This window comes from Schistocerca nitens, chromosome 7 (assembly GCF_023898315.1).
Source record: "Schistocerca nitens isolate TAMUIC-IGC-003100 chromosome 7, iqSchNite1.1, whole genome shotgun sequence".
NCBI lineage: Eukaryota > Metazoa > Arthropoda > Insecta > Orthoptera > Acrididae > Schistocerca > Schistocerca nitens.
Window position 1 is genome coordinate 314,956,250 of NC_064620.1, and position 18,829 is coordinate 314,975,078.

The 18,829-nt window shown below is 42.9% G+C and overlaps 1 protein-coding gene across 1 annotated transcript in view; it reads left to right on the forward strand.

The window, feature by feature from the left end:
• LOC126195598 (sorbitol dehydrogenase-like) overlaps window positions 1-18,584 on the forward strand; it is an 82,991-nt gene extending 64,407 nt beyond the window's left edge. The window contains exons 6-8 of the mRNA XM_049934224.1: window positions 5,234-5,412; window positions 5,498-5,616; window positions 18,422-18,584. Of these exons, the coding sequence (XP_049790181.1) occupies window positions 5,234-5,412; window positions 5,498-5,616; window positions 18,422-18,584 (461 nt within the window). The remainder of the gene's footprint in view (window positions 1-5,233; window positions 5,413-5,497; window positions 5,617-18,421) is intronic.
• Window positions 18,585-18,829: the final 245 nt, after the last annotated feature.

The window sequence follows — 18,829 nt, forward strand, 5'->3', positions numbered from 1 at the left end:
ACCATGTCAGTAATGTTATTGTCTGGGAAATCACTATTTCTGCTAGAACATTAAGAATATTGTCTCTGCAACACGGAGACTCGAAAGGATCACCTTTCATTTTTTCACTAATCTGAAACCCACTCCTTTATTCCTGGGAAGGAAATATGCCGGAATAATAGAGTCTAAAGTTTTTCGCCAGCAATGCTGTTAAAAAAAGGGCACCGTTACATTTAAAAATAAAAAAAAGTATTTGCCTCAGTATCACGGTTCATACAATAGTTTCAAGGATTAAACGGACAACAAAATTAATTTGCCATCGGTGTACTAACATTTGTACAAAACCTCGTCTGATTCCTTGAACCGTTCATGACATAAAAGTGGTGTTACGTCTTGTGCGACTCACCGTGTGTACAATGATTCCAGTATACAGGCGTTTCTTTGTCACACGATACCGCGAGTAGCTGCCACCTACCACCATCCACGTTGCTTGAATACTATCTTGTACGTCTATAGAAGAATTCCAAGGTATAGGAATATAGCAACGTTGCTTAGGTTAATCTTTTGCTTTGGATGTTCCAGTCTCTTTATCTTGGCTGTAGTCTTTCTGTCGCTCCATCTCCTTCCCGCAGGTGAGTAGTTTCTTACCTTACCTCTAGAGAAATTCTCCTTGCACTATGACCATGGCAGCGTCGAACATGTAGACTCAGTGCACGTGTCTATGGCGAAACATGCTGTATGCTAATACTGGGACAGGCGGGTCGGTTACGCACATTAAACAGACAGTAGAATTTTAACGTAAATAAGACATATTCGACAATACGAATAAAAGCGGAAGGAGCCCTTCCGTTATGGGAGCCACTAATCCATAACGTTGTACTATTAGCGGAAATAGCAGTTTAACACAAGGGAAAATATTTGAACACACAAGGTATTAAAGAGACAGAGAAGTTTGTTTACTGCTGCCCGTAGTATGTTACAAACGGAATTTCAAGACAGCAGTAGGCCAATTAACTACGATACTGGCTTAAGGAAGAAAGAAAATCGTTCGAATTTCAAATCAACTGAAGGAAAAACTGTAGAGAGAGAAACAATGGAGGTTGTCAACTAGCCATGGTAGTTCTAGCGCTTACCAAAGCAGCGACAGCACGTACAGGAGATGCACTTCATGAAAACCGTTGACATTCAAAACAGCTTCCACTCGTCTCGTAATGCATAAAAACAGGTACTGTATAATTTTCAGGGAAATCTTATACAGTCCTTCCTACAAAATAATGGCATAATTAGGTAACGCGACGAAGGTGGATAGCAATCACGCGCCCTTATCTCCAAAACAGACTACAAAGGCTGAATAATACTGACGTCTGGTGACTGTGGTGGTCAGGAGGGATGTGACCATTCGTCTTCGTGCTCACAAAACCATTCCCAGACGATGTGAGCTGTGTGAGCAGGAGCCCTGTCGTCTTGGAACACAGCATCGCCATTGAGGAGCAAAGGCTGTATCATCAGGAGGATCTGACCAGCCAAAATATTCATATAACCCTTGGCAGTAATGTGACCTTGCAGAGTAACAATAGGGCCCATGGAATGCTACGATGTGGCTGCCCAAATCACAAAGAACACATGTCACGTCTCACTCTTGGATCATAAACTCGGTCAGAAGTTGCAACAAGACTCATCCGACCAAATGACTTTCTTCCATTGTTCCACAGTCCAGGTTTTATGGCTTCTGAATCACGTTTTCTGTTACGGGCATTTCCGTCACTGTTGTGTGGTTTTGGAGTTCCAGCTCGCCCTATAATTCCCCGCTTCTGGAGCTCCCGTCATGTTCTTTTGGTGCTGACAGGATTCTTGTGTGCGACATTCAGAGCCACAGTGAGTTTTCCAGCTGTCATCCCCTTATTTCTTTATCGAAATCCTCTTTAATGACCGTCTGTCACAATCGCTGAACAGACATTTCCGACCGCGTTGTGACTTAGCGGATGTTTTTCACCTTACCCTGCATGCGGTATAAATCTTCAATGTGGTGGCTCGCAAAACAAACATCACTTACGCTGTCTTGGTTACGGAAGCACCCACCATACGAGAACCAACAATTTGCCCACGTTGGACTCTGCTAGACTGACTCCAAGGTAATGGAGGTCAGAGCAAACTGCTATCATGGCCGCAATGAACTTCGCCATTGTACATGGTAACAAAGAACAAATAAGCCACGGTAAACGAACGCAAATGTATCCGACGAATGAGATGAAAGGAGCTGTTTGAGTGAGGAGTAAAGCAGTGTCTTCAGCAGTTTTGGAACGGCTAAAAACTTAGTTCACGCTGCTAACGCTGCACCGACCTACCCATGTGAAGTTTGTGTAGCAGTCGAGGAATTTCATAGCTCCAGGGTTGCCCTCTCCACGTGGTGCCAACGCGAAGACATGAAGACAAAGTCTCCCTCGATGACCGTGTGGCGCATGAAAACAAATTGAACAGAAACGGCTTTTAATAACGGCCAACGCCACGGTGAGGTTTTTAATAAGGAAAAAAAAATGGTTCAAATGGCTCTGAGCACTATAGGACTTAACATCTCAGGTCATCAGTCCCCTAGAACTTAGAACTACTTAAACCTAACTAACCTAAGGACATCACACACATCCATGCCCGAGGCAGGATTCGAACCTGCGACCGTAGCGGTCGCGCGGTTCCAGACTGAAGCGCCTAGAGCCGCTCGGCCACCAGCGGCCGGCTTTTAATAAGAGTGATTTATGATAGTCACATAATGGTTCTGACATCAGAGAGTCCAACCCTTCCAGAACACATAGGTAGTTTACAAACTTTTCTCATAACTGATATACTTGACAGATAGGCGTATGAAGTTTATGTACTTGCTTAATGCATATTTATGCGACCTATGATTGCGGTCATTCAGTTTGTTACTTCATCAGCTCTCAGAATCTGTGATGTGAATTGGTATGGATATATAAAATGTTCTTTCTTTGGCTTCATTGGATTTGACGATTGCCTTTACCTCTCCAACTGGAGCGCTAATTGTTCTGGTAAACTCTAGGATGTACAAGTTATATATGATTCAAATGGCTCTAACAAGGGAACCTCCCCATCGCACCCCCCTCAGATTTAGTTATAAGTTGCCACAGTGGATAGACCTTGAAAAACTGAACACAGATCAATCGAGAAAACAGGAAGAAGTTGTGTGGAACTATGAAAAAATAAGCAAAATATACAAACTGAGTAGTCCATGCGCAAGATAGGCAACATCAAGTACCGACAGAATACAGGAGCGCCGTGGTCCCATGGTTAGCGTGAGCAGCTGCGGAACTAAAGGTCCTTGGTTCAAGTCTTCCTTCGAGCAAAAAGTTTAATTCTTTATTTTCAGACAATTATCAAAGTTCAGGCACTCACACATAATCAACTTCGCTCTCCAAAATTCCAGGACATGTTCAGATTTGCTTGGACATATGCAGGATTTGACGGTCTACACACGGAAAAATTTGAAAACGTAAAAAACATGTTTTGAAAGAGCACAGGGAAAAGTGTGCGAGTGTGAGACTTTTGGTTTGATTTGTTGCAGTTTAAGTGACAAACTCTTATGTTTTCATCACTTTTTTGGGAGTAATTATCACATCCACAAGAAAACCTAATCGGGCAACGTGGAAGAATCTTTTTACCCATTCGCCAAGTGTACAAGTTAGGTGGGTCGACAACATATTCCTGTCATGTGACGCACATGCCGTCACCAGTGTCGTATAGAATATATCAGACGTGTTTTCCTGTGGAGGAATCGGTTGACCTATGGCCTTACGGTGCGGCCGCAAAACACAGACACTGAACTTATTACAGTTAACAGAGACGTCAATGAACGTATGGATGGATTATAACTTTGCTAAAATAAAGAAAAATTTTTCGCTTGAGGGGAGACTTGAACCAAGGACCTCTCATTCCGCAGCTGCTCACGCTAACCACGGGACCACGGCGCTCCTAGTCTCGAAACTTCCATGATGTTGCATATCTTCGCGTGGACTACTCAGTTTGTATATTTTGCTTATTTTTTATAGTTCCACACAACTTCTTCCTGTTTTCTCGATTGATCTGTGTTCAGTTTTTCAAGGCCTATCCACTGTGCCAACTTATAACTAAATCTGAGGGGGGTGCGATGGGGAGGTTCCCTTGTAAGCACTATGGTTCTTAACATATGAGATCATGAGTCCCCTACACTTAGAACTACTTAAACCTAACTAACGTAAGGACATCACACAAATCCATGCCCGAGGTAGGATTCGAACTTGCGACCGTGGCAGCAGCGCGGCTCCGGCCTGAAGCGTCTAGAACCGCTGGACCACAGCGGCCGGCTTACAGGCTATAGAAACTGTTTCTAGTTACTCAGTTTTAATGATATTCAGTCGGAGCTAAATAGACTGAGGCTAACGGTTCATCACCGGGTACGTCGTTGCAGGTCCTGCAAATCATGACTTCATGAGCACGGAGCAAAGACCAAGGTATGTCGTTCTTCATGTCCCTTGTCTCTGACCAAAATCATTAACAATGTTGACCATAACTGCCCTTGGTGCACTCCAGTCGAAAAACTGTTGGACCGATAGCAGCATTAAAAAACTTTACTAGGTCGATTGTATTGTGTGAATAGAGTGCAATAGTAGTTAGGTCATCCTGTACGAATAGGAAGTCTTGTTTAGGTAAGTTGAGGTTTGAACGCTATTTGAAGTCAGAATAATTTCAACTCAGGTAACGATTTAAGTGTATGGAACTCAACTCTACCATACAAGTTAGAATGTAACTGGAAATAGTTTTTAGTATCTTGTTCCTAGGGAATTTATAATCATATAGAAAAATGTTTTTACTATGTCTTGTTCCTAAGGAACGTTTAATGGTATTGAAAATATGAAGCCAATTACAATTAGTTCGTTATTTTCATTACATCAGGTGTACATTGTTCCCTGTTTTACTCGGTTTGCCGTGTACGTAACTATGGGTCAGTATTTCTTTGGTGTTCATCTTTCATAAACAGGATGATTTATTTGACTCTGTGATACGACAAAGAAGACGTTAAGTAGAATACAGACTAACGTTACAGAAAGAAATATTTCATTTTGTCAGTCAATCAAGAGAACAATGCACATGTGACCTAATGAACTGCTACATTTTAACTTAGTCTAGCAAAACTGACTCGGTAAAGGGAGTCTACGCTTGTCCGTGCAACACAATCTTCTACAGTCTCTTGTTATTTTCGTTTCAGATAAGAATGACTTTCGGCTTGGCGTCGCCAAGAAAATGTGCGCAGATATTACTTTCAAGCAGTGCGACGACGACGACGAAGCAAAATTCGTGCAGGAGGTAAGGTGTGGCATGGGTGGAGCTCCACACGTCACCATCGACTGCTCTGGCTTCGAGAGCACGATTAGGAGGGGCATACTGGTACGTCGAAAGTAGTCGCGACTTCAAACTCACTCAGGCTCTTCGTGATCTGCTTGACGTTCACTGACTGAAAACATGTCCACAGGTTACACGTTACGGTGGAAAGTATGTTCTTGTAGGCATATCTACCGACTGCAGTTGTATGCCAATCGTTCCAGTGTGTCACGAAGTCGATGTGATGGGCTGTCTCCGCTACCGCAACTGGTAAGTGTTCTCGTTTCGCTACTGTCACTGTTTATCTAGTACTACGAATAGTGACATGTCAGTCAATGTAATTGAGCACGGGCGGGAAATCGGATCCGTCTCGCGAATTGTTTCAATCCAGTCTGCGGAAAAAAACCGTGGCGGAGAGAGCGAGGTGCTCGCATTGTACTCCGCCTGGGACGCATTTTCACATGTTTTCGCCGATGCTCGGCTCGCCCCGGGTTTGCAGCTCATGGTGCAACCCGTGAAAGTTTCGCTCACCCCAATGCGCAATACCATTTCGCCGCCGATGACTTTGAACAATAAAGAGAAACACGTTTCCAATCCGAGCACCAATTCATGTGCGTACGTTGAGTGGGGGAACCAGACGCTATCTTGAAGGGGAGAAGTATTATCGCCTCTGGATTAGTGGTGACAATACGCACACGTTATCCACAGCTTACTACGTCTATGGCACACAATGACTGATCGTAGACGTAGGTAGTAGACAACAATGAGTGGAAAATCAATTACTGCTCGCAAAAATGGCCGATTTGAACAATGGTAACCGGGGTCAATAACTTGGTGAGTTGTCGAATCACACGTAGATTTCTGTGCTGGTTGTTTGTTGATTTCGTGCAAGTGATTTCATGTGACTTTACCGAGGCTATAAGTAAAATGTCTGCGATTAGGACGAGAAAAATAGATGCTCAATATCCAGTTCCAGAAGAAATGCCTGGAGGATTATTCCCTTACCGTAAACAAAGACAATCCTGTTTCCTTGTTGTGTACTGAATCACGATCTGTTGTGAAGGAGTTTAACATGAAAAGGCAGATTTCTATAAACCACATTCCTCAACAACTTAAGGCCAATTGCAGAAAGACAGAATCAAAATACTGATTTCCAATTTGGACAAGCAACAGAAAATGTGTAGGTGTCTTGTGTTTTCTGATGAAAGTTGGTTCTGCCTCGGTGCCAGTGGTGGCCGCGTGTTAATTATGAGGATGTCAGTTGAGGGCTTCCAACCAACCACTCTGCGTGATAGAGACGCTGGACCTATACCTGGAGTTACGGTCTCAGGTGCGATTTCGTTTGCACCAGGAACACTCTCATGGTTATCCCACGCATCCTGGCGGCAAATTTGTACGTCAATCTGGTAATTTGACTTATTGTGCTGCCATTCATGAACAGAACTCCAAGGAGTGTTTACCAACGGGATAAAGCTCGCTCACATACTGCTGTTGTACAAGAGGCATGGAACTCTATCCACGAACTGACATCCGGAACCTGTACGACACAATGCATGAACGTTTGCATGCTTACATTCAACATTCTGACGGTTTCACCGGTAATTAATGCAGCAGCATTTCACATTGAGAAGGGCTAATCTCGCGTTTACATTACATGGATCTTGCAATGTTAATCACTTAATTATGTTACCTCGTCAAATGCATTCTCGAAATTTCATTACTTCGCAGTATGCTCATAATGAATATACAGGAGGATTCCGTGATGATGTTGCAAACTTTCAGGGATGATGGAGAAGGGTAAATGTACCAATTTCGGTTATAAGACTCTGGCCCGGAAACGACAGCGTCGTAAGTTATAAGCGAAAACCTTCTGATGCTTTTAACAGTGGAGTTTATCTGAGACATAATATCCAAGTACCAGGAACATAGCCGGCCGGGGTCGCCGAGCGGTTCTTGGCGCTGCAGTGTGGAACCGCGCGACCGCTACGGTCGCAGGTTCGGATCCTGCCTCGGGCACGGATGTGTGTGTGTTGTCCTTAGGTTAGTTAGTTCTAGGGGACTGATGACCTTAGCAGTTAAGTCCCATAGTGCTCCGAGCCATTTTTGAACCAGGAACATATCCCATTTGTTATTCGTCCACAGATTTGTTCCAAACATGATGGAGCCCGACCTCACTTCGTACTGAGTGCTCTTGTATACCTGGTCGGATATTCCCTGAAAAGCAGATAGGTAGAGGAGGTCCTGTTTCGTGGCCAGCACGTCCACCTGATCTCGTTATCGGTGCCTGCGACACTGTTTAAACGACACGGGGGATACTAGAACGGGCACGACAGAAAGCTGTGCAGGTAAATGGAATTTATTATTAGTGTACGTCACACTAAGGATTTTAGATCTCTCTGGCATCAAGCTACGTGCGCCGTTACTTTTCCAGCAACAAGGGATATTATTTGAAGGTTTTGGAGAGTATTCAGTAGGAATTCAGTATGTCGTGATCAGGGTGCAGAAGCTGGGACCCTAAGTTTGAGCGCTGCGTGAGGATTAGGCGGAACTTAAGTAGATTTTCGCTTATACCTTTTGACTCGGTCGTTCCCGGACTACCTCAAATTCGTACATTTAACCTTCTCCCTGAAAGTCTGTAACGAAATCACAAAATCAGCCTGTACAGAAGAAAGGGAAACACTTTGGGCAATGACAGTGTGGGAATAAACACGCTGGTTCGTGTTAACGATAACCAGAATGAGTGAAGTTAAGTCATGGCCCGAAAAACGCCCGCAAAATGTTCACCGATACATTTCCGCTGCGAACTAACCCATGTACAAACAGCAGATTAGACGTCTCATTGTGCTGTCGAGCCACTCGACGCTTTAGATCATTTACAAAGGGGCAAAATCACGACTCGTAGGGACATACTACACAACACCTGTCAGGTACTGTACATTTTCTGTGCTGTTTGACGTAATGAAGGCTGACACTGTAAGTAATGGCATTTGAGATGTACCCGGCTCCTAATGCTCATTGTACGCAGTTCCATTCACAGTGTTAACTCGGAAACTTGTTCAGATGAATCTGTATAACCTGTATTCACTGACCGCAGCAATTTCTATCGTAAGTATCGGATGGTTATAATTAAAACGCAGCTACTCACAGATGCCCAGAGTGGGCTGTAATTACCGTAGGGCAGCGGAATTTTGTATATATTCTAATGCGTTAAAGGGGAACTGATTTACACAGAAAAAAGCAACAGTTTTGGCGGCCAGATGCAAATCTAGCGCCGTTACTGCAAGAAAGATATACAGAAATGTTTCCCTGTGACATGCACTAAGAACAAGACATGAGCAGAACAGGGCAAGCAAGTGAGAAAGGCATAATGTTGACTTTTTTATTAACCGCTGCTTACACAATTTGTTCAACATGAGCACCGGAGGAATCGACGTGATGCTTCATCCGTAAAAAGACGAGATCAACAGCTGCTCGCAGCAGCTCGGGTGGAACATGAATATCGTGGTACCGTGTACTGACCCTCAGATCAGGTGGAGACCGAACGTGTGCGTGGCAAACGCGTTCCTGGAGATATCGCCAGAGCCAAAAGTCACATGGATTCAGATCAGGTGATCTTGCAGGCCATTCATCTGGAAAACCTCTTGAGATATGACATTCGTGGAAGATTGTATTAAGTAGATTTTTCACTGGGCAAGTGATACGAGATGTTGGCATTTCGTATGAAAACAGTGGTTTCCACACAGCTGCGCTCTACGAAAGCAGGAATCACGTGCTGTACAAGGTCTCCGCAACGTGCAGACGTCATGGTACACCTGATGAGCCCTTTCTGTGTATTCTCTTCAAAGAAGAACGGAACGACAATAAAAGTGTAATTCGAATCCACACCACAGAGTCGCACGCGGAGAGTGCTGTGATTCTTCCTACACAACACGCAGTTTAACAGTTCCCAAGTTCGCCATTCCTGTGTATTCACTGTAACCTGAAATGTAAAATGTGCCTCGTCATTCCACTCTTCAATTCCTGCCAAAAACCGAAGAGCAATATATTTAGAAAGTTGCTGGAGATCATGAGGTTCCAGCTGTCGCACCGTCTGGATCTTCTATAGCAACCTGTGTAAACAAGACCGCAAAACTTCCCGTACTCTTGACCAGAGAACGGACAATACTCGGGTCACTGCACGAGCACTAGCATTATCCCACGTTGGATTTAAGTCAGAGGCTGCATTTTAATAATAACTACTACACCTATAGGCTATTTTGTTCGGTATTATTCCGTCTCGGTTATAGTTCCCAGTTATAACACAGTAAAATTACGAAATATCAATTAGCCACAGCAGCAGTGTAAAATGTTTCGTTTTTAAATCTTTTTTTAAAAAAGGGAATGATTTTTATTTGTAAAATTTGCATTGGTTTGAAATATTACGTTATTATAGAAAATGGGGAAAAGCGGTCAGTGCATTCTTTAATAACAGTGCTGACAGAAACGAACAAGAAACACGTAGCATAAGAATTTGTGCAGCATTGCTGAGATAATTATATTCCTATTGCCGTTTGTCGTGGCTTAAGGTATGCGTGTAAGTGCAGTGTCCAAGACTTGCTCCCACCTGGTCTACACTGCAGTTTCTCGCTGTCGTCGCCGGACATCCGTTGTACTGCAGAATGGCACCAGCCCTTGTCTGGAAATATTTATGAAGTGTGATAGCAATGAAGTATAATGATTCATTCGGTTTAAAAGATTAAAGATTTATCTACCATTTCCATCCCCCTCATGAACCATGGACCTTGCCGTTGGTGGGGAGGCTTGCGTGCCTCAGCGATACAGATGGCCGTAACGTAGGTGCAACCACAACGGAGGGGTATCTGTTGAGAGGCCAGACAAACATGTGGTTCCTGAAGAGGGGCAGCAGCCTTTTCAGTAGTTGCAGGGGCAACAGTCTGGATGCTGGAATGATCTGGCCTTGTAACATTAACCAAAACGGCCTTGCTGTGCTGGTACTGCGAACGGCTGAAAGCAAGGGGAAATTACAGCCGTAATTTTTCCCGAGGAAATGCAGCTTTACTGTATGATTAAATGATGATGGCGTCCTCTTGGGTAAAATATTCCGGAGGTAAAATAGTCCCCCATTCGGATCTCCGGGCGGGGACTACTCAAGAGGACGTCGTTATCAGGAGAAAGAAAACTGGCGTTCTACGGATCGGAGCGTGGAATGTCAGATCCCTTAATCGGGCAGGTAGGTTGGAAAATTTAAAAAGGGAAATGGATAGGTTAAAGCTAGATATAGTGGGAATTAGTGAAGTTCGGTGGCAGGACGAACAAGACTTTTGGTCAGGTGAATACAGGGTTATAAATACAATATCAAATAGGGGTAATGCAGGAGTAGGTTTAATAATGAATAAAAAAAATAGGAGTGCGGGTTAGCTACTACAAACAGCATAGTGAACGCATTATTGTGGCCAAGATAGACACAAAGCCCATGCCTACTACAGTAGTACAAGTTTATATGCCAACTAGCTCTGCAGATGATGAAGCAATAGATGAAATGTATGACGAGATAAAAGAAATTATTCAGGTAGTGAAGGGAGACGAAAATTTAATAGTCATGGGTGACTGGAATTCGTCAGTAGGAAAAGGGAGAGAAGGAAACATAGTAGGAGAATATGGATTGGGGGGAAGAAATGAAAGAGGAAGCCGCCTTGTAGAATTTTGCACAGAGCATGACTTAATCATAGCTAACACTTGGTTCAAGAATCATAAAAGAAGGTTGTATACCTGGAAGAATCCTGGAGATAATAAAAGGTATCAGATAGATTATATAATGGTAAGACAGAGATTTAGGAACCAGGTTTTAAATTGTAAGTCATTTCCAGGGGCAGATGGGGATTCTGACCACAATCTATTGGTTATGAACTGCAGATTGAAACTGAAGAAACTGCAAAAAGGTGGGAATTTAAGGAGTTGGGACCTGGATAAACTGAAAGAACCAGAGGTTGTAGAGAGTTTCAGGGAGAGCATAAGGGAACAATTGACAGGAATGGGGGAAAGAAATACAGTAGAAGAAGAATGGGTAGCTTTGAGGGATGAAGTAGTGAAGGCAGCAGACGATGAAGTAGGTAAAAAGAAGAGGGCTAATAGAAATCCTTGGGTAACAGAAGAAATATTGAATTTAATTGATGAAAGGAGAAAATATAAAAATGCAGTAAATGAAGCAGGCAAAAAGGAATACAAACGTCTCAAAAATGAGATCGTCAGGAAGTGCAAAATGGCTAAGCAGGGATGGCTAGAGGACAAATGTAAGGATGTAGAGGCTTGTCTCACTAGGGGTAAGATAGATACTGCCTACAGGAAAATTAAAGAGACCTTTGGAGAGAAGAGAACCACTTGTATGAATATCAAGAACTCAGATGGAAACCCTGTTCTAAGCAAAGAAGGGAAGGCAGAAAGGTGGAAGGAGTATATAGAGGGTTTATACAAGGGCGATGTGCTTGAGGACAATATTATGGAAATGGAAGAGGATGTAGATGAAGACGAAATGGGAGATAAGATACTGCGTAAAGAGTTTGACAGAGCACTGAAAGACATGAGTCGAAACAAGGCCCCGGGAGTAGACAACATTCCATTAGAACTACTGACGGCCTTGGGAGAGCCAGTCATGACAAAACTCTACCATCTGGTGAGCAAGATGTATGAGACAGGCGAAATACCCTCAGACTTCAAGAAGAATATAATAATTCCAATCCCAAAGAAAACAGGCGTTGACAGATGTGAAAATTACCGAACTATCAGTTTAATAAGTCACAGCTGCAAAATACTAACGCAAATTCTTTACAGACGAATGGAAAAACTGGTAGAAGCGGACCCCGGGGAAGATCAGTTTGGATTCCGTAGAAATGTTGGAACACGTGAGGCAATACTAACCTTACGACTTATCTTAGAAGAAAGATTAAGAAAAGGCAAACCTAAGTTTCTAGCATTTGTAGACTTAGAGAAAGCTTTTGACAATGTTAACTGGAATACTCTCTTTCAAATTCTGAAGGTGGTAGGGGTAAAATACAGGGAGCGAAAGGCTATTTACAATTTGTACAGAAACCAGATGGCAGTTATAAGAGTCGAGGGGCATGAAAGGGAAGCAGTGGTTCAAATGGCTCTGAGCACTATGGGACTTAACATCTATGGTCATCAGTCCCCTAGAACTTAGAACTACTTAAACCTAACTAACCTAAGGACAGCACATAACACCCAGCTATCACGAGACAGAGAAAATCCCTGACCCCGCCGGGAATCGAACCCGGGAACCCGGGCATGGGAAGCGAGAACGCTACCGCACGACCACGAGATGCGGGCCGGGAAGCAGTGGTTGGGAAAGGAGTGAGACAGGGTTGTAGCCTCTCCCCGATGTTATTCAATCTGTATATTGAGCAAGCAGTAAAGGAAACAAAAGAAAAATTCGGAGTAGGTATTAAAATTCATGGAGAAGAAGTAAAAACTTTGAGGTTCGCCGATGACATTGTAATTCTGTCAGAGACAGCAAAGGACTTGGAAGAGCAGTTGAACGGAATGGACAGTGTCTTGAAAGGAGGATATAAGATGAACATCAACAAAAGCAAAACGAGGATAATGGAATGTAGTCAAATTAAATCGGGTGATGCTGAGGGGATTAGATTAGGAAATGAGACACTTAAAGTAGTAAAGGAGTTTTGCTATTTAGGGAGTAAAATAACTGATGATGGTCGCAGGAGAGAGGATACAAAATGTAGATTGGCAATGGCAAGGAAATCGTTTCTGAAGAAGAGAAATTTGTTAACGTCGAGTATAGATTTAAGTGTCAGGAAGTCGATTCTGAAAGTATTTGTATGGAGTGTAGCCATGTATGGAAGTGAAACATGGACGATAACTAGTTTGGACAAGAAGAGAATAGAAGCTTTCGAAATGTGGTGCTACAGAAGAATGCTGAAGATTAGATGGGTAGATCACATAACTAATGAGGTGGTGTTGAATAGGATTGGGGAGAAGAGAAGTTTGTGGCACAACTTGACTAGAAGAAGGGATCGGTTGGTAGGACATGTTTTGAGGCATCAAGGGATCACAAATTTAGCATTGGAGGGCAGCGTGGAGGGTAAAAATCGTAGAGGGAGACCAAGATATGAATACACTAAGCAGATTCAGAAGGATGTAGGTTGCAGTAGGTACTGGGAGATGAAGCTTGCACAGGATAGAGTAGCATGGAGAGCTGCATCAAACCAGTCTCAGGACTGAAGACCACAACAACAACAACACCATTTCTATGAAATAACATAAAAAAGCACTCCGTCTTCAGGCCAGGAGTGGCCTACCGGGACCATCCGACCGCCGTGTCATCCTCGGTGGTGGATGCGGGTAGGAGGGGCGTGGGGTCAGCACACTGCTCTCCCGGTCGTTACGATGGTATTTTTGACCGAAGCCGCTATTATTCGATCGAGTAGCTCCTCAATTGGCATCACGAGGCTGAGTGCACCCCGAAAAATGGCAACAGCGCATGGCGGCCTGTATGGTCACCCATCCAAGTGCCGACACACATGAAATAATATAAGGGGAAGGAAATTATGGTAAGAATAATAAATTATACGAATGGGACGGAAAGCGGCAGATATGATGTACATGTACAGACAAACAAATGGTTACAATTTCAGAAGAACTGGGTGATTCATTCAAGAGAAAAAGCTTCACAAATTAAGCAAGAGAGTAAGGCATTTGTTCGCTTATGGTCCTTGTGCAAACAGTTATTTGGCATGGGATTCATTGACAGAGTGGTTGGATGTACTCCTGAGGCATATCTTGCCAAAGTCTGTCCAATTGGCACCTTATATCGTCAAAGTACCGAACTGGTTGGAAGGCCATAAGCGTAATGCTCCAAACGTTCTCCATTGGGGAGATATCCAGCGACCTTGCTAACCATAGTAGGATTTGGCAACCCCGAAGACAAGTAGCAGGACCAGCCATCGTGTGCAGGAAATGTAAGCCCAGGATTGCTTGCCATGAAGGGCAACGAAATGGGGCGCAGTATATAGTCTACATACCTCGACTGTATGGGTGCTACATATAACAACAAAACGGGTCCTGCTATGAAAAGAAATGGCACCCCAGATCATTACTCCTGACTGTCGGGCCGTATGGAGCGCAACAGTCACATTGGTATCCATTGCTGTCCGGGCCGACTCCAAACAAGTCTTCGCTGGTCATCGAGGCTAAGTTCAATGCGGGACTCATCACTGAAGACAATTCTACTCCAATCGATGAGATTCCAGGCCCGACAACCAGAAGAGGTGGTCCGAGGCACCATTTCTTTTCATAGCAGAACCCTTTGGTTGTCATTGCGGCACCCTTACAGCACTACAGTATGTCGACGATATTCTGTACTCCGTTTCGTTGCCCACCATAGCAAGCAATCCTGGGCTTACATTTCAACTAGATATGCCCATCCGCACCTGGTGACAGTTTCTACTACTCGTCTTCGTGCTCGTAAAACCCTAGCCTGGCCAGCAAGGTCGCCGGACCTCTCCCAAACTAAAAACGTTTGGAAGATTATGGGCAGAGCCCTCCAATCAGTTCTGGATTTTGACGATCTAACGCTCCAATTGGAGAGAACTGACACGATATCCCTCAGGAAGACATCCAACAACTCTATCAATGCTAAAGCGAGTAACTACCAGAGGAGGATCAAAGCGTTATGGACTTGCCTAATTAGTGAAGCTCTTTCTCTTGAGTGAATCATCCAATTTTTCAAAATTTTTATTCATTTGTTTGTCTGTAAATGTACATAACGTCTAACAATTTCCGTCCCATTCTGATAATTGCTTCGTGGTGCGTCCTTTTTTTGTCTTACAATTAACTTCCTACCTCTCCTTTCATGTGTCCATTTCCCTTAACTCTACTTCACCCCCCCCCCTCCCCATGTTCTGACAATGAGTGGATAATGACATTTTTGCCCAAACTGATAGTAGTATTTCAACTATAGATAAAAGATAAACTAGTGCTGTCGTGTTATTCAAAATCTATAGTATAGTTGCGGACAGTGCCTCAATATGCTCCACATGCGGAACCAGAAAAAGAATACGGTTTGCACCCAAAATATTTTCAAGGTAGTAACATGATACAACATACAGTCTAATGTAATGCGTTGTAACACAATACAGGGAACTTCTAACACACTCAGATACCTTTCATATTAGAGATATCCAGCGCTTGCCGCGACGCGGCGGATATTAGTTATGCTTCATTTCTGTATGATGCATTTGTTCTGTTTTAATCCACTTTAATTTTGTAGTTATATTATACAACACGAATCCAAACTCCACGGTAAATATTTTGAAGACTGTTCAGGGATATTTTCTGAGCATTCTAGCATGACGGGCATATGACCTCTGGTGGCTCGTTGCCGAGTAATTGTGGTCCGTCTGATTTCTTATCCCCACATCCTAACTCTTAACAAGAGTCGACAATAAACAGGGAGGAAGAGCATGGCTTCAGACCTGGAAGGTCAACAGCTGAAGCCATATCTGCCGCCAGGCAGCTCCAGGAACACCACTATTAACTAGGGAAACATCTTGTGCTGGTGTTCGCCGATATAGAAGAGGCATTTGATAGCGGCAGGAGAAGAAAAGTCTGGAACGTACTAGAAAAGAAGGGAACAGAAAAAGAGATAGCACGCGAAGTAGAGGAGATATAGTGTGGAAGTCTGAGTTGTGTGAAAGTAGGAAATGAAAGGTCGGATTGGTCCCACCAAATATGTGGTGTGAAAAAGGCAGTGTACTGTCACCTACATTCTTCATTATATGCATCTGAAACATGGGTAATGAAGAAAGAAGACGTAAGCTTATTACAGGCACGTGGGATGAAGTTCCTCAGAAGTAGGAAACTAGTAACAAAGAGAGACGAAGTGAGGTGTGGAAGGGTAGGTGAAACAGTGAAAGAGGAACCCTTGCAGAACAGGATAGGAACATTAGGGCTAAGATGGTATTGACAGTTAAGGAGACTGGAAAAAAGAGGATTCGCAAGATGATGCATTAAAAGGAGAATCGAAAGAAACTACCAAGAGGAGAGGACCAAGGGGTGGATGACTGAAAGGTGCGGAGGAGTGTCTTAAAAAAAAAAAAAAAAAAAAAAAAAAAAAAAAAAAAAAAAAAAAAAAAAAAACGTGAAATCTGGAGATATGGTCCAGAGTGAAGACGGAAAGATCGTGGGAAAACAGGACTACTTAGCAAGACTTATGTTCCAAACGGACTCAGCCTGGGACTGGAAACTGTTCAAGGTAGCCGGCCGGAGTGGCTGAGCGGTTCTAGGCGCTACAGTCTGGAACCGCGAGACCGCTACGGTCGCAGGTTCGAATCCTGTCTCGGGCATGGCTGTGTGTGATGTCCTTAGGTTTCTTAGGTTTAAGTAGTTCTAAGTTCTAGGGGACTGATGACTTCAGAAGTTGAGTCCCATAGTGCTCAGAGCCATTTGAAACATTTTGTTCAAGATGATGATGATGATAATGATCTGTCTTTATATCTCTATTATACTTAAAGTATCTGCACTACGGTGCAAATATCTGTGGTATAGTCTGTGTGTCTTGTTTGGAAACTGACTAGTTTCTTTTATTCGCGGTGCTTCTTCACTGTACTCCCTTTTGACAACAGTAATTCCTGATTTACTCTTCGCCTTCAAGGCTGCATTCATTACTGCCCAGTTTTGTGTCGGGTTTGCTTCCCCAGCGGTGTTTACATTATTACTCTGTTACGAGCCACCGGGAACCACGGATCCTTCATACGAAATTGGTCAGAAAATATCTTTGAATTACCACTGAAATTTTGTTGGCAATGTTGGGTTCAATCTGTAGAATATCCTCCTAGTATATTTAGTATGAAATTTATGTATAACTTAGTAGTAAAAATATTGTAGCAGCTCTTTCCTGGTCTACAGGCACACTGAAACTCCTATTGGGTACAACAAATGGAAAGGAATGAATGGTGCTAAATATTAACTCTAAACTACTCAATGTACGAAAAAGAACGAAATTGTTGACTTTTCAGGCGGATGTTAATGTTTTTTCTGGAAGAGCACACAACCCAAACTTTGGCACAGTCGTCTCGGGGCTTAAAATCTGAAAGGCAGGCGGCACAAATTTCTTCATTCTAATAGGTTAGGACCTGTAACCCCGGAAGATCAAGGGAAACGTTAAAAATTGGTACATATATTCCAGAATTTATTCTCCATTTTAGGCAAGTTACAGATAAATTGTTACAACGTACTGTAGCTAGTAGTTATAGTTAGTTAACACTGTGAAAGCAAAAATACGAAGAAAGTGTTTGTAATCTCGTCCCCATTAAAATTCTCAAGAGTATAATTAATTTAATTGTATTTCTGCACCCGATATTGCCAAACATTGTAACTATTATACATCACTTGAACACCATGAACGAACAACGTTTATACTGTTTTTTCGCCTTCTAACATGTTTCATGTGTGAATTTGTGTCTGTGTAGATGAAGGGCATGTTTCGTGATATGAAACGAAGCATTTCATGAAACGACTACATTTCTCTCGGTGTGCTTTTTCACAACTGAAAAAAGGAAAATAATCTTTATAAATAACAAATACTACAAAATTTTAATAGCAGTTCCAAATATCGTTCCTGGGACATAAATAAGAACTACAAGGGGGACGAAATTACGAACCTTCCACGATTTAATACAATGGCAGCTGCAGTAACATACGGCAGGCCGTTGACTACAGCGATTACACACCCGAAAATACAGCGCACGGCCTAAATACAACACAATATTTGAACGCGAATCAGTGCTCACACTATGAACAGCAGACTGGTAATCTGAACGCTGCACCAACTCACATCAGCGTAGAAAAATAATTTCCTCGTATATAAAGTCAGGCATTCATACGCAGCTAAACATTAGTTATCCACTGTGGAAACTGCAAATTCCAAGGGGGACGAAAGTACGAGCATGGAAGGATTTAACCTTGTATCAACAGCGACTATCATTCTGCAAGAACTGTACCTGCTCGATACGTTGCCTGTGTTACATTAGACATTTTCTTTCAGCTATCCCATAGCGCTGAGCCTGGTGGCTACCGGAAGAGTCGACCCGAAGCCAATCATAACGCACTGCTTCAAGTTAGAGGAGTCAGTGAAGGCATTCGAGACGGCAGTCTGTGGAACGGGCAATCCGATAAAAATTCTCATTCATGCCAACAAAATTTGCTAACGTACGTATGGTCCCAGTTGTGGTTACTGGTATTGTGCCTGACTTACATGTCCAAATTTAGTAGTGTTAAATCAAAAATAAATATGAAAGCAGTGTGTATAGCGCTGTTCGAGCACGTGTTATTATTTAACTAACGATAACTTATTTATAAATACTTTCATATTTTGCTATTTTTCCTACAACGTATGCAATAGGAAGGAGACTTGTAACCTTTTTGTGTTTGTCGCTATGTTCTAAACTGGATT